Here is a 13,602-nt window from a genome sequence, read left to right as displayed (position 1 = left end):
GGACACAGCTGGTCTTCCTTCTCTCTTACAAACTGCATTGCTCACACTGTGGTGTATCAGCACTGGTGAGGCCAGGCAACAACTGCAGAAGAACAAGCCCCAGCTGAAGCTGACTGCGACCAGCTCTGTAGGAGGAAGTGCATTCCTGTTGCAGGAGGGCAGTGCTGGCCATAACGATGCCATCCACCCCACATTACTTGCATCACCTGTTGCAGATGCTACTCACTCAAATCATTCAGACAAACAAGGGCAGTACAAGCAAGGACACCAGTTTCAGTCCTGTGATAGAGCAAATAAAAGACATTTTTAATCGCTAGAGAACAGGCCAGCACTTGGTTTCATACGTGGGGTTTTTTCCAGCATAGCAAAGCCCTGATCTGCTTGTGTAACTGCAGAATGATGAACAGCATCAATAACCTGGAGTTGTGTGACTGCAGCCCTAGCCACCATCTGTGCCAATGTGCAGGACACTGCGCACTGGTTGCCCCTCTCTTCAGGACTGTCCTGATCACCCATCTGTTTTTAAGCACATCACCCCGTTTATGGTACCTCGCTGTCTTTTTGGGCAACGTGTTTGCTTTACATAAAAAGAACTCCCGTGCAATTAGCTGCCCACACATGTTAGAGCTGCTTGCCAGCCCCTCCTCCTGGTTCTAAGAAGTGTTCTTTTCACCCTGCTCCCCTCTAGTGGGGAAAACCAGGTCTGTTCTTACCCCAGCGTCTGCAAGACTCTGAAAAGCAGACCCTTCGCATGCTGAAACTAGGAGGCAGCAATAACACAGTGAAAAATAAAATGGCTTTAAAATTAAACCTTAGTCTTGGTACCCAACGGGGTTGAATTATCAACCCTGTGTGAAACGGGGTGAGTTTACTTCCTTTTGTCCTGCCTTGTGGTGTGCATTTCCACAGCAGAAGGTGCACACAGCTGCTGGCAGCTCCTGCTGCAGAGACCCTGGGGAGCCCCAGGAGCCCTGACCTCCCCCGCTAGTGCCATGTGGCCTCACAGCTCCTTAGGACCCTCTGGAGCCAATGGCTTCCTTGCCATTTGTGGTCTCCTCCTCAGTGTGTCTGCTACTCATGTGGGTCATGGCCTGCTTTAAAGATCTCTAAACAAAATTCTCAATTTCTGTATTTGTGGGTACTTAAAAAATGCTTTTACTTTGTTGTCCTGGAGAAACCCCTTTCAGATTGCCCTGGAACATTAATTCCAGTTCTTGTTCAGTTCTGAGAGATTGAGCTGACAGTTAAGAGGTAATGAGAATGGGGCTTAAGGAGTTGTAAAATAATTGGGAAATACAACAAAAAAGGCACATAAAACCAAATAGGAGAGACAAAATTGGTTTTAAATCATAAAAATGCTGTTACTACGAATGCTGTAGTAGATGAAAAGAGGCATCTGGTGTTATTCAGTGACATATTGATGTTAGCTTCTGGGCATTTTCCAAGGCTTGACTACAGCTGTGCTCCAGTTGTGCATCAGGGTAACACAAACACCATCCTCCTGAGGAACTGCTGTTGCACGCTGCGGATTCTTTGGGAAATTCTGCCCAAATCACTTGCTCCCACCGTTGGACAGTGAGTGGTTTTGAGGGCACTTGTGCATACACATCCGTTCAGAGGATGGAAGAGGAATTGTGTGACCCAGAATAAACCTGCGGAGCTGATCAATGACAATAATTTCTTGCAGCCAACTTTCCTCTCTACAGGCAGCTCCAGTCACAGGCTCTTCCCCACAGGCCATTTAACTCCTCTTTTTTTGCCAGTTTTGTCCTAAACTTCCTGCGATTTCCTTAGCTGTGCTCTCCCTGGTTCCTCCATTCACTGCAACTTTTAAGGTTGTCTATAGATAACGAAATCAGTATGAACTGCACTAATTTTAGGATCTCGTTTTTTATTGATCTGAAAATGTAACAGTAGAGCAATTAGGAGTGGAAGAACAATGTATTAAATCAATGCATATTTTGTAATAGCTTACAATCAGTTGTACCAAGATGCCCATAGCACTAGGCACTGTACAACTATAATTTAAATACTGCCACAGTTGTATTATAAAGAGCCCTGCCAACATGCTGACAAGTCTGAAAGGTGTATGTGTGCAGAGACACAAAGATAAAGGGCTCCTTTCTTCTTTTTTTTTTGAAGGCTCAGTGATGGGTATCCTCTGTTTATAATGACTTATTGAAAAAAAAAAAAAAATCCTAACATTTGTTATTTTAATACAGTTCATAATTTGACTTTGTAGGTCCTGTTCCAACAGGCTGAGAACAAAAGATGTAAAAAAAAAAGTCGAAAAATTAAGAAGCACAGGAAATAAGCTTTATTTCAAATTTTATTCCTGATACTTTTTATAGTCTTTTGTAGTTTAATGCAGAATAAGATGCTTTGAAAATAACAGTTTATATAGGGCTTACATAAATGTTTGTGGCTCCCACACAATAGTTTGATAGCCATTCCTTTTGGATAATTTATGAGGAAGTCCTGCTACTGAATAGCTTGAAAAATACAGCAGCCAGATGGTTTTTGATAAAACATTAATGAGACCAGATGGCTTGTAATAAACTATTATGGCAAAAGACTTTTCATAGAGTCATAGAATGGTTTGGGTTGGAAGGGACCTTAAAGACCATCTAGTTCCAACCCCCTGCATGGGCAGGGACACCTCCCACTAGATCAGGTTTCTCCAAGCTCCGTCCAACTTGCCCTTGAACATTTCCAGTGCTAGGGTCTCCACAGCTTCTCTGGGCAACATCTTCCAGTGTCGCACCATCCTCATAGGGAAGAATTTCTTCCTAATGTCTAACCTAAATATCCCCTCTTCCAGTTTTAAGCCATTACCCCTTGTCCTCTCACTACAAGTCCTTCCCCACCTTTCCTGCAGGCCCCTTCAGGCACTGCAAGGCTGCTGTAAGTTCTCTCTGGATCCTTCTCTTCTCCAGGCTGAACAACCCCAACTGTCTCAGCCTGTGTTCATAGGAGAGGTGCTCCAGCCCTCAGATCATCTTTGTGGCCCTCTGGACTCACTCCAACAGGTCTATGTCCTTCTTATCTTGGGGGCTCTAGAACTGGACACAACACTCCAGGTGATGTCTCATGAGAGCAGAGTAGAGTGGCAGAATCATGTCCCTTGACTTGCTGGCCACGCTTCTTTTGATGCAGCCCAGGACATGCTTGGCTTTCTGGGCTGCAAGCACATGTTGCTGGCTCATGCCGAGCTTTTCACCAACCAACACTCCCTCGGTCTGTAAAAGAAATAAAGTTCCGTGGCTGCCATTTAATCTACAATTTAAAGTTAGAAGCACTTCATTCATGCAGCTTCATGCAAACTGTCCTCCGTAATATGGCTAAAGACATCACTAGGTGTCTTCTTAGGTAACCACAATCTATTAGACATGATCCTACCAACCCTTTCTGACAATTTTCTTAAAGTCACGGGAAAATCATCAAATAATCACTAGGTTTTCATAGGTAGATCTTTAGATACAGTTACAGCCACCCTAAAACGCAGTCACCATGGGGATAAGAGCTTTTACAGCACCACAATACATTTACTACAGAACGGTAGATGTAGTACTATTTCCCACCATGCCAACACCAATAGTTGAGACACCAAGCTCTGACTGAGTTACAGCAAACAGGCTGTACTGACTTACACTGAACACACCTGCCGCCTCCCGCATCTCAGCGTGGCACCCTCCACTTGTCCTTCCACGGGCCTAGAAGTTTCCTCGTACTCCTAAACGCAGCAGAGCTGAACTTGACAACAAAACAGCCTATAAACAGAGGCCAAACTCCTCTCAGAGGCAAAATCTCCAGATGGTTAAAGGCACCACCTTCCCATCGCTGCTATCTAGAGCTGACGGGACAGAACCTGACATCCGCGGGTAGGGAAATGCAGCCGAATGGTTTCCTGGCTGCTCTGAACTCACAGGCTCACGGCACCCTCCCGCTCATCTCCCCGAAGCAGAGCACAGTGAGCTGCTGTTTGCTAAGCCTGTCGCCTGCTGCTGGCACTGCTGGTGACAGCCCGACCAGCAGGAGAGCGAGAGAGCTGCTGTTCGCAACAGGAAATGTTTGGGAGGGCTGAATGGTGCAGGAGAAACTACAGAGCATCCCACCAGAACAGGAGATGAATTTTAATGTGAAATACAAATGAGGCTGGGTAGCTGATTTGAAAGAGACAAAAAAACTGTTCAGATCTTTTATTCTTACGAAAATAAATGGGGGAATAAAGAAGTTCATTCTTTTGCGGATGATTTGGCTTACCATCCTGGACACCTTTAAAAAGATTTGCTCCCCCAAGTATCTTTTTTAAAATGGAAGCCCAAAATAGCTTCACACTTTCTTTCCATTTCCTCCACAGAACTGAAGCCAGCAGACCCTTCTCCAGCCAGTGTGAGAGTGTAAAAAAAGCCTTGCATGCAGCAACATCAAGCTTTGGACAACCCCCTGATAGGTCAATATATAGGCTGAATTTCAGTGAGTGCCTTGTAGCCAGGCTGGATGAAACCTGAAACAATTCATTGAAGGCTACGAGGCATTATATACCATTAGTACTTCTGTTCATACTGATCCTGTGCAAGCATTTAGAAGTTTTTAAGCTAGAGAAATCCGAGACAAAAAATAAAAAAGCCATTTAATAAATTCCCCTTTGCAGCCAATTTTGAACCTGTATCTTAAGGTCAATGGTTGAAAAAAAATAAGGCCACTTTGTGCCACCACACACACACCCAAAATCTAACGCGAAACCTCTGTAGGATGCAAAGACTTTTTCTGTAGCAAGTAGGAATAACCATTCTGCAATGCCGGCATCTCGTGGTGGCCTGCTCAATGGTTTCTTAATGTCATACCTGAGGAATTTACAGAAGTGTTCAAAGAGCACATGACTGCTGTGTTGGGTTCTTTTCTTCCTTTCAGGTTGTGTTGTTACTCACTTATTATGTGTATTACTTACATTTTTAAGTGGTGACATTCCCATAATTGTCTCATTTATTCATTTATAGCCCGAAAACTGTTTGCTGATACCCAGAACTATGTTTCTGTCTCTTCTAATTAATGAGAAGCATCTTAAAGCTATCCTGTGCTAGCTTGTGTGTTTCAAGTGGACAGATTTATGCTTGAAGATTTTTCTTTAAAATACGTAAAACTCCTGGGTACAAATAACGCTTTTTTGGTGTATCTGCAATCCCAGCAACATCCTTAAAACGACTGTCGAGTTTCACTCTTTCTGTGTCCCCCCTCCCTTGTAAATATTTCCATGGTAATGTGGTTCAGTGCAACTTCCTGGCTTGGTTTCTCAAAACGTGCTTTAACAGACACTTGCAGTTGAAATGAATCACACATTGCCACTCCCTGGAAAAACACATGATAGCTGATGGAATGTGTGCTATTACTGGCCACCGTGGGAGATCGTACCAGAGCTAGCTATTCTGCAGCTCCCTAAAAAGAGATCTCCTGAGGATGTGTGGGTGCTCTTTCTCAGGATGAGGCTCTAAGAATGAAGCGTCCTCTTTTCTTCTGTTTTAATTAGCCCATAAAAAAGTAAATTATTACAAAGGCAGGCACTTAGTTCTATTCAGGCTGTTTGTTCAGATTTCTGTAAGCAGGAGCAACCTCAGAAGAGAAATCTATTCATCATTGATTCACTAAGGATGTCACCTGGGGGAATCAGAATGGATTAAAATCTCCTGAAATTAATTTGAAGTTTTGAATAATGTACACAGTTAAACGGAATGGAAGAAATGGTTGATTCTTTCGCTACATGTGCCTGTCACCTGGGACTGTTCTCTTCAAAGCAGAAGGAAAGTACCTGGCCTGTGGCACTGTTCTCTTGAAAATTATTTATTTTATATTTACTTTCTTGAAAAACCAAAATTCTGAAGATTCATCTTTTTCACACTGGATTAGTCCTTTGGTATCATAAACAACCAAGCTGTTTTGTTCTGGTGCTGCATTGTTTTCAAAGAGCTGTGATACAGTGGCAGAGCTCAGAATTTCATACTATGGTTCACGAACCTGCCCCATGCTCCCTTGACCACATTTCTCATCTTCCACAGTGCTGCTATTCAAGGCTTGGAAAATCCCATTTGGACAACTGTTCCATGGTTTAACCCCAGCCAACAACTAAGCACCATACAGCCACTCACCCACTCTCCTCCAGTGGGATGTGGGAGAGAGTTGGAAGGGTAAAAGAAAGAAAATTTGTGGGTTGATAAAGACAGTTTAATAGGTAAAGCAAAAGCTGTGCATGGAAGCAGAGAAAAACAAGGAATTAATTTACTAGTTCCCCTTGGCAGGTAGGGGTTCAGCCATCTCCAGGACAGCAGGGCTCCATCAAGCAAAAGGGTTACTTGGGAAGACCATCGCCATCGCTCCGAATGTCCCCCTTTCTTCTTCCTCCAGCTTCATATACCGAGCATGACATGCTATGGTACGGAATACCCCCTTGGTCAGTTTGGGTCAGCTTCCGCTGTCCTGGCTATGCTCCCTCCCAGCTTCTTGTGCACCTGCACACTAGCAGCGCATGGGAAGTTAAAAGGTCCTCGAGGTCTTAGCAACAAGCAAAACTATCAGTATATGATCAACTTTCTTCTCACATCAAATCCCATACTGAAACCAATACTATTCTAGCCACTGATAAGAATAATTAGCTCTACCCCAGCCGAAGCCAGGACACCCTGCAAGCTCCCAAGACAACTGTGCCAACCCTAAAGCCGCAACCCTGCAGCAGACACGCGGCAGGGCTGCTGCTTCCAACAGACCTGGCGCACAGGCCACTGACCCGCTGCATTTCTGACCGGGGGCGATCAACCCAGATTTGAGGGGATGCCACGAAAAATTCCTTTTTAATTGCGCCATCGAACGTCACCATCGGGTAACTCGCCGTAGTGGAAGCTGTCTGTGTTCTCTGACGGGCAGTACCCCACGCCAGGAGCCACGCACAGCCAGCGGCCCATCCCCTGGCTGAGCCGGTGAGGACAGTCGAGCCCGCAGCGCAGCCCCTCGCAGGGCGGCACCACCACACCGCGCAGCCCCGCGGGGCCGGATTTCCCGCGCCCGGGGGGTGAGGCAGGCCCGGCGCAGGCGGGAGGGAAGGAGGGACGGGCGGCGAGGGAGACACAACCCGCCCGCGCTCCCGCGCCGCTGCCCCCGCGCTGCGCCAAGATGGCGGCTCCGCGCCCCGCGGCGCTGCCCCGCGCCCTCCCGCACGGCCCCAGCAGGCGGGCGGGGCTCGCGCTCCCCCGCCGCGCCCCTCCGCGCCCCTGCGCCCGCGGGGAGCCCTCCCGTGCGCTGCCAGGGCTGCCCCCGGGCCGCGGGCTGAGCTTCGCCCTCCGCACCTCGCCTCGGGGCGCGGCTCGGCTCGGCACACCCCGCGGGCGGGGCTCGCCGCATCCTCGGGCCCGGCGGCTGCGGTGGGGATCGCCGGGAAAGCCGTGAGTACAGGAGGGGCCCGGAGAGGCGGCGGAGGGCGGCCGTGCCCTGCTCCCCAGCGCCCGCCCCGGGGCCCGGCCGCTGCCGCCCCTCCCTGCTCGGCGGGCCGAGCCGCTGCGTGCTGCTCGCTGGCCGGGGCAGGCAGCGCGGGGCCTCGGCCGCCGTGTGCCCGTCCGAGCCTGCCACACGCTCGGGAGGAGCCCCCGGCGGCCTCGCTGGCTGCTGAAGCCCTGCTTTCCTTCCCGATGGGCGTCCTGCGGCTTCCCGGGGGGCAGAGCCGAGGGGTGGCCGCGGCTCAGCCCTGGCAGCGCGGAGAGGGGCTGAAGCGGGAGCGGCGGGGCCGCCGCAGCCTCGGAGGGGGATCCCTGTGCTCGGACCCCCGCCCGAGGCGCCTCAGGCTTGGTAGGGCGGCTGGTTTTGTCCACCCAGGGTGAGGGCAGCTCGTCCCCTCTCTGTCCTGCCTTGGGCCCGTTCCTGACGCGTGTGGCTCCCGCCGTGGGCCCTCGCACCTCTGCCTGGCGGGATGGCGCCCGGCCGGCTGCGACGGGGCCGGGCTCCCGCTGCGCCCAGCGGCCCTGGTCTTGTGCAGCAGCTCCCGAGACACGCACCGCACGGGCCTCGAGGCACAAGAGAGGGCAGGGTCCGGGGCTAAAATACATCAGGTGTTCTTTCAGGGACCACGTGCGCTCAAGGACTGCATTTTGTGGTTATGGCTGGTTTTACATTATCTGGAGAGGAGGTGAAAATAGCCGTGAGGCTTTGTAATAAAACACACATGCTGCTTGTCATCATTTCAGTGCCTTAGTCGCTTTTTGCCATAAACTCCGACTTCATTAGGATTCAAGGGCCGTTACCACTGCTGCACAGCAGGGCTGGCGCCTCGTGGCTCTTCCGACACCACGGCTCCTGCATGGTCATCTTTGGCCTTCCTTAAAACTTGGATTGGCGAGGGATGTGCTGACATTTGGTGATCCATTTGTTGCCCTCTTCCCAAATTCCTTGTGTGCTGTGCCAGGTGTGCGGCGTAGTCTGATGTTGAATGGAGAAATAAGGTGTTTTTTTTAAAGGTCAGTGTAAATGTATGCAGAATGTAAGAAATGCTGGGCAGCTGTTGAGAACTTGGCTTTTGTGCTGACAAAGGTAAACACTGGTTATTCATAAAATGTTTCTTTGGATCAAATGTCCTACAACATTGAGTTAGGGAGCTGTGATAAAGAAGCAGGGTAAGATTTGTTTGCTTAAGTAAATAATGAAGTTGCTGTAAACATCTTCACTTGATCTCATCCCCTTCATTGAACAGCCCTCCTGTAGCTCAGTTCCAGGCTGATTTTAAATTTCTTGGTAGGCAAGGAGGGACCTCCTTCCTCTTCTGCTTTCATGCCTAGCTATTGGTCTGCAAGAATGGATTCACTCTTGACAGGCTTTCCCTGCTAGCTTTGATACCTTCCCTTTTAATTCTGCCAAACCAAGTACAGCTCTAACAAAATTTCCAGAAGAAACTCCAGATGCAGAGTTTCCTTAATGCTATATCTGGAACCGCTCCGTGTCCCGTTTAGTCAGGATGCTGTGGATCCTGGTAGCTGTACTACCTCCCTGACGCTGGCTAAGGGCATAGTCTATGCCTTTGTTTTGTGAACTAGTGAAACATGATATTTGTGCACGTTTTAGAATTTATGTTAAAGACACTATGTCTGAAGAGGCACAAGCAGGAATTTGGATAGAACACTCTGGCTTTGCAGGTACAAGCTGCACCAGCAAATATGCTCCCTGCAGAGACGTTCCCAGCACAGCAGAGTGTGGGAGAGGCTAATGCTGACACTGAGGCTGAAGACAGTCCCATCTCTTCTGCCTGGTGAGTGTCAGCAGCCCTTGTAAGTGCTCTGTCGTCTTTCCCAGATGTCTTTTTTGGTAGTCAGAAGCACAGTGATTGGTAGTGGAGGCAAACCACCACGAATTGGAAGTTTTGTAGAATTAATTGATGGTTCTTCTCATGAGATTTAGAGAGCGTGTAGCGATACAAAATCATAGGAACTGTTTTTTGCATTTTGTCTCACGAAAAACTCCTCAGAAATTGGTGGGTCTTTTTATTCTCAGAGACTAATCCCACATGAGTTGATGGTGGTAGGGATGGGATCAGAATGAGTGAACAGTCATGTAATGCATGTCTGAAGAAGGTTATGCTGGGGAAGAGTAGTTAATGCAGGCAATGAGATTTTTCTTAATGGTCCCCTCCTGTACAAATCGGTCATCTGGTTGGTTGTGAAATATAGCATCATGCAGGAGTCCCAGGGAAAAAGAAAATTAGGTTTTTGGGCTCTTTGAGCATTGGTTTGTTTGCTTTGCTTTGTTTTTGTTTGTGGGATTTTTTTTCTGTGGCAGTGGAGCTGCATTGCTCCTTCTGTTAAAGGTGTTCTCACTGAGATTAAAATCAGGGAAATTAAGGAGGAGAACTTTAAGAACACACAAAAAATCAGTCTTGTTAAGTAAAAGCTCAAAGAGCAAGAAAACAAGTGGAAATACTCCCATTGCATACAGCGGGGGCTGTTGTGATGTTTGTTGCAGCCACAGTTGCAATGAAAGTCCAGAAGACCCTTCAGTAAAATGTTACGTGCCTTTGACATTGCTGAAATCCGCTCCATGCAGGTGTTGTTGGGAAACACCCTTTACTTGCTTAGGTAGAGAGCTAAGAGTAGGCCATGGGGGTTTCATGAGAACGCAGATGCCTCAACACGAATCAGTAAATACTGTGTGAAATGTTACCTGAAATGGGATTTGGGAAAAGCTAAAGGGAAGGTTAAGTTCTCATTTGCAAAAAGGCTTTTTTTGTTTGTTTTCCCCTATCCTTCGGCTTATACTAAAACATGGAGCCAGTGGTCCAGCAATTTACGTCTTAGTTTTCTGTGTTCTCTCAACAATCCTCATCGCCCACTGTAATATCAGTTTTTGTTTGAAGTCTGTTCTAACTTATTCTGGCTGGTATTTGTAAATGATGAATCTAACATCTCTGCAGAGTGAGACACATAATTAATAATGAACATGTAGGTATCCAGCTAAGGCATCTTATACTCTTAGTTGAACTTTCCAGTCATTGTCAGCTGGGCAATTCAAAGGAATGCTGCCAACTTTAGCAAACTGATGTAGTTCTGGAAACATAATTAGCTCAGGTAACATAGAGTTGAAAAACTAAAAAATATTAGATTTTTTTAAAAAGATCAAAAATTAATTTAGTAGAATTGTGTGTTTAGCAGTTGTGAGTGGTCATTTTTAATATTTAGCCAGTTTCCATTATTTAAATTGTTCACAGTTGTAAATACAGCAAAATGCATTTCTTGGGATAAAGGAAATCTTACACAGTAAGAGATGCCAATATTTTTTAATTGAACATCTTTAAAAGCTAGAATAAGATAATGTATGTAGCTGATCAACAGGTATGAATAACAGTTGCAAATAACATGCTCAATTTAGCTGTAGTAACACTAATGGAAAATGTAAAATTGGAAAACATTCAGGGTAAAATGGTTCAGAAAGTAAAAAATTGAGATGTTTCTGGGGTATAGTCCAGAAACAAAACTTGGTCACAAAGATGCCAACAAAAATGCTTGTTGCTTTTTATAGAATAATTTTTTATTATCCCTGTATGTGTTTACACACTGTTCAGATGATCAAGATAGTTTGTGTGACTAATAACCCATTACCTTATATGGAGTAAGATAATTTTATGTTAGGTAATAAAAGAAGAATTCTGCGTGGAGGCAGAAATCCTCTGCCATTGCACCAGTGCTCTCATCATCCCAGCCAGTCTCTGCGGGGTGCTCATTAGTAGATGCCTTTTCTTGGAACCTCAGGTAAGGTTTGTTTTTTCCTGCCCAACAGACTAATCACTTGGGAGCATTCCTTGAAGGAGCTTCCCAACTGCTGAGTGGAGTATTTCTTTTCTTATATGTTTGTTTTCTTTCTTCATTATCTGTGCAGTCATAAATTTAAGTTGTTACTGTTGTAATGTTTAAGCCTTGTATATTGGGTTTGCAATGCATTGTTCTTTGCTTATTCACTGTTGCTTATTTAAAATTTTAACTAAAATTCTTTAATCTCTGACTGTGGAGACCTTTGAACTTCGGGATAAGTGGTTTAAACTGTCACGACTCCCAGCTCAGAGTGGAGAAGTTGGGGTGAAAACGCTAACTGTTCCTGCACTAATACCAATACTATGAAAAGCTTCTTAAACTGATAATGTAAATATTTACACTTTCCAGCTGTAGTTGTTGAAAAACATGTATTCTTTCAGGTTTTAATTGATTCCCCAAAATGTTTGCAAAAGCAACAAAGAATTTTGTGAGAGAAACTGACAGCGGAGGTGACTTGATCGCTGTGTCCCACTTGAATGCTTCAGACAAGCTGCAGCTTCTGAGCTTAGTTACAAAAAGGAAGAAATTCTGGTGCTGGCAGAAGCCCAAGTATCATTTCTTAACAGTCACCCTGAATGATGTGCTTACTGAAGACAAACCAATAAAACCAGGTAAAGCCATACTTGGGCAGCACTGTTATTGCAGATAGGAAGAGGGCAAAGCCTCATCTTTGTTGTTGTTATTCTCAATTGTGTTACAAGAGGGCTCCTTTCAGAGGAATGGTGTGAAGTGTTCTCCATCCATGGATATGAGATGACTGGATCTTTTCTTACTTGACTATTCATTTAACTAAAACCAATAGTAATATTTTTTTTTTTTTTAATATAGAAATATTTTGCATAGATAGACTGCTGAAATGGAGTGCTGAAGGTTGTCAAGCAGCCTACTGTTTAATAACGGTGCTGTCTGTAGCCACAGGAGCTCCCCTAGTATATTTTTTTTCCCTGAAATTCCCCTAGAGTAATGCTCTTGTGAGACCCCACCTGGGGTACTGTGTCCAATTCTAGAGCTCCCAACGTAAGAAGGACATGGAGCTCACGGAGAAAATCCAGAGAAGGGCCACAAAGATGATCTGAGGGCTGGAGCACCTCTCCTATGAGGACAGGCTGAGAGAGTTGGGGCTGTTCAGCCTGGAGAAGGCTCCAGGGAGACCTTATAGTGGCCTTCCAGTAGCTGAAGGAAGCCTGCAGGAAAGCTGATGGGGGGCTTTTTACAAGGGCTAGTATTGAGAGAACAAGAGGTAATAGCTGAAAACTGGAAGAGGGGAGATTTAGGTTAGACATTAGGAGGAAATTTTTCACTAGGAGAGTGGTGAGCCAGCAATGTGCCCTTGTGGCTAAGAAGGCCAATGGCATCCTGGGGTGTATTAGAAAGGGTGTGGTTAGTAGGTCAAGAGAGGTTCTCCTCCCCCTCTGTTCTGCATTGGTGAGGCTGCATCTGGAGTATTGTGTCCAGTTCTGGGCCCCTCAGTTCAAGAAGGACAGGGAACTGCTTGAAAGAGTCCAGCGCAGAGCTACTAAGATGATTAAGGGAGTGGAACATCTCCCTTATGAGGAAAGGCTGAGGGAGCTGGGCCTCTTTAGTTTGGAGAAAAGGAGACTGAGGGGTGACCTCATCAATGTTTACAAATACGTAAAAGGTGAGTGTCAAGAAGATGGAGTTAAGCTTTTTTCAGTGATGACCAGTGATAGGACAAGGAGTAATGGATACAAATTGGAACATAGGAGGTTTAAGGTGAATATCAGAAAAAAATTTTTTCCTGTGAGAGTGACAGAGCACTGGAACAGGCTGCCCAGAGAGGTTGTGGAGTCTGCTTCTCTGGAGACATTCAAAACCCGCCTGGACGCCTTCCTGTGTGATGTACTCTAGGTGACCCTGCTCTGGCAGGGGGGTTGGACTAGATGATCTTTCGAGGTCCCTTCCAACCCCTATGATTCTATGATTCTGTGAGACACTGGAAGAGGTTGCTCAAGGAGGTTGTGGAAACCCCATCCCTGGAAATGTTCACAGCTAGGTTGGATGGGGCCCTGAGCAACCTAATCTAGTGAGAGGTGTCCCTACCCATGCAGGGGGTTTGGAAGTAATGATCCTTAAGGTCCCTTCCAACCCAAACCATTCTATGATGCTATGTGTTTTTTGGGATTCCAGTATCTGATAATAGCATGAAAATACACTGTGCTCCATGTCAAAAAGCACTGGATAAACAGTGCCCTGTTAGTGATAGTAGCCCAGGGAATGCTTGCACAGGCAAGGCCAAGCAAGTTTTACC

The 13,602-nt window shown here is 46.3% G+C and overlaps 1 protein-coding gene across 5 annotated transcripts in view; it reads left to right on the top strand.

Moving 5' to 3' along the window:
• The first annotated feature begins 6,460 nt into the window (after nucleotides 1-6,460).
• GSDME (gasdermin E) overlaps nucleotides 6,461-13,602 on the top strand; it is a 29,880-nt gene continuing 22,738 nt past the window's right edge. Inside the window, exons 1-4 of one of the 5 annotated variants that reach the window (XM_051611314.1) lie at nucleotides 7,370-7,430; nucleotides 9,168-9,280; nucleotides 11,154-11,273; nucleotides 11,714-11,944. In XM_051611314.1, coding sequence (XP_051467274.1) covers nucleotides 11,734-11,944 — 211 coding nt within the window. In that variant the 5' untranslated portion in view covers nucleotides 7,370-7,430; nucleotides 9,168-9,280; nucleotides 11,154-11,273; nucleotides 11,714-11,733. Of the gene's footprint in view, nucleotides 6,969-7,369; nucleotides 7,431-9,154; nucleotides 9,281-9,315; nucleotides 11,274-11,713; nucleotides 11,945-13,602 lie in introns of those variants that run through there. The other 4 variants (XM_051611318.1, XM_051611317.1, XM_051611316.1 and 1 more) reach the window with 4 other exon arrangements.

This window comes from Apus apus, chromosome 2 (assembly GCF_020740795.1).
Source record: "Apus apus isolate bApuApu2 chromosome 2, bApuApu2.pri.cur, whole genome shotgun sequence".
NCBI classification, from domain to species: Eukaryota; Metazoa; Chordata; class Aves; order Apodiformes; family Apodidae; genus Apus; species Apus apus.
The sequence above is the reverse complement of the archived record's forward strand: the minus strand, read 5'-3'. Positions and strand labels throughout refer to the sequence as shown.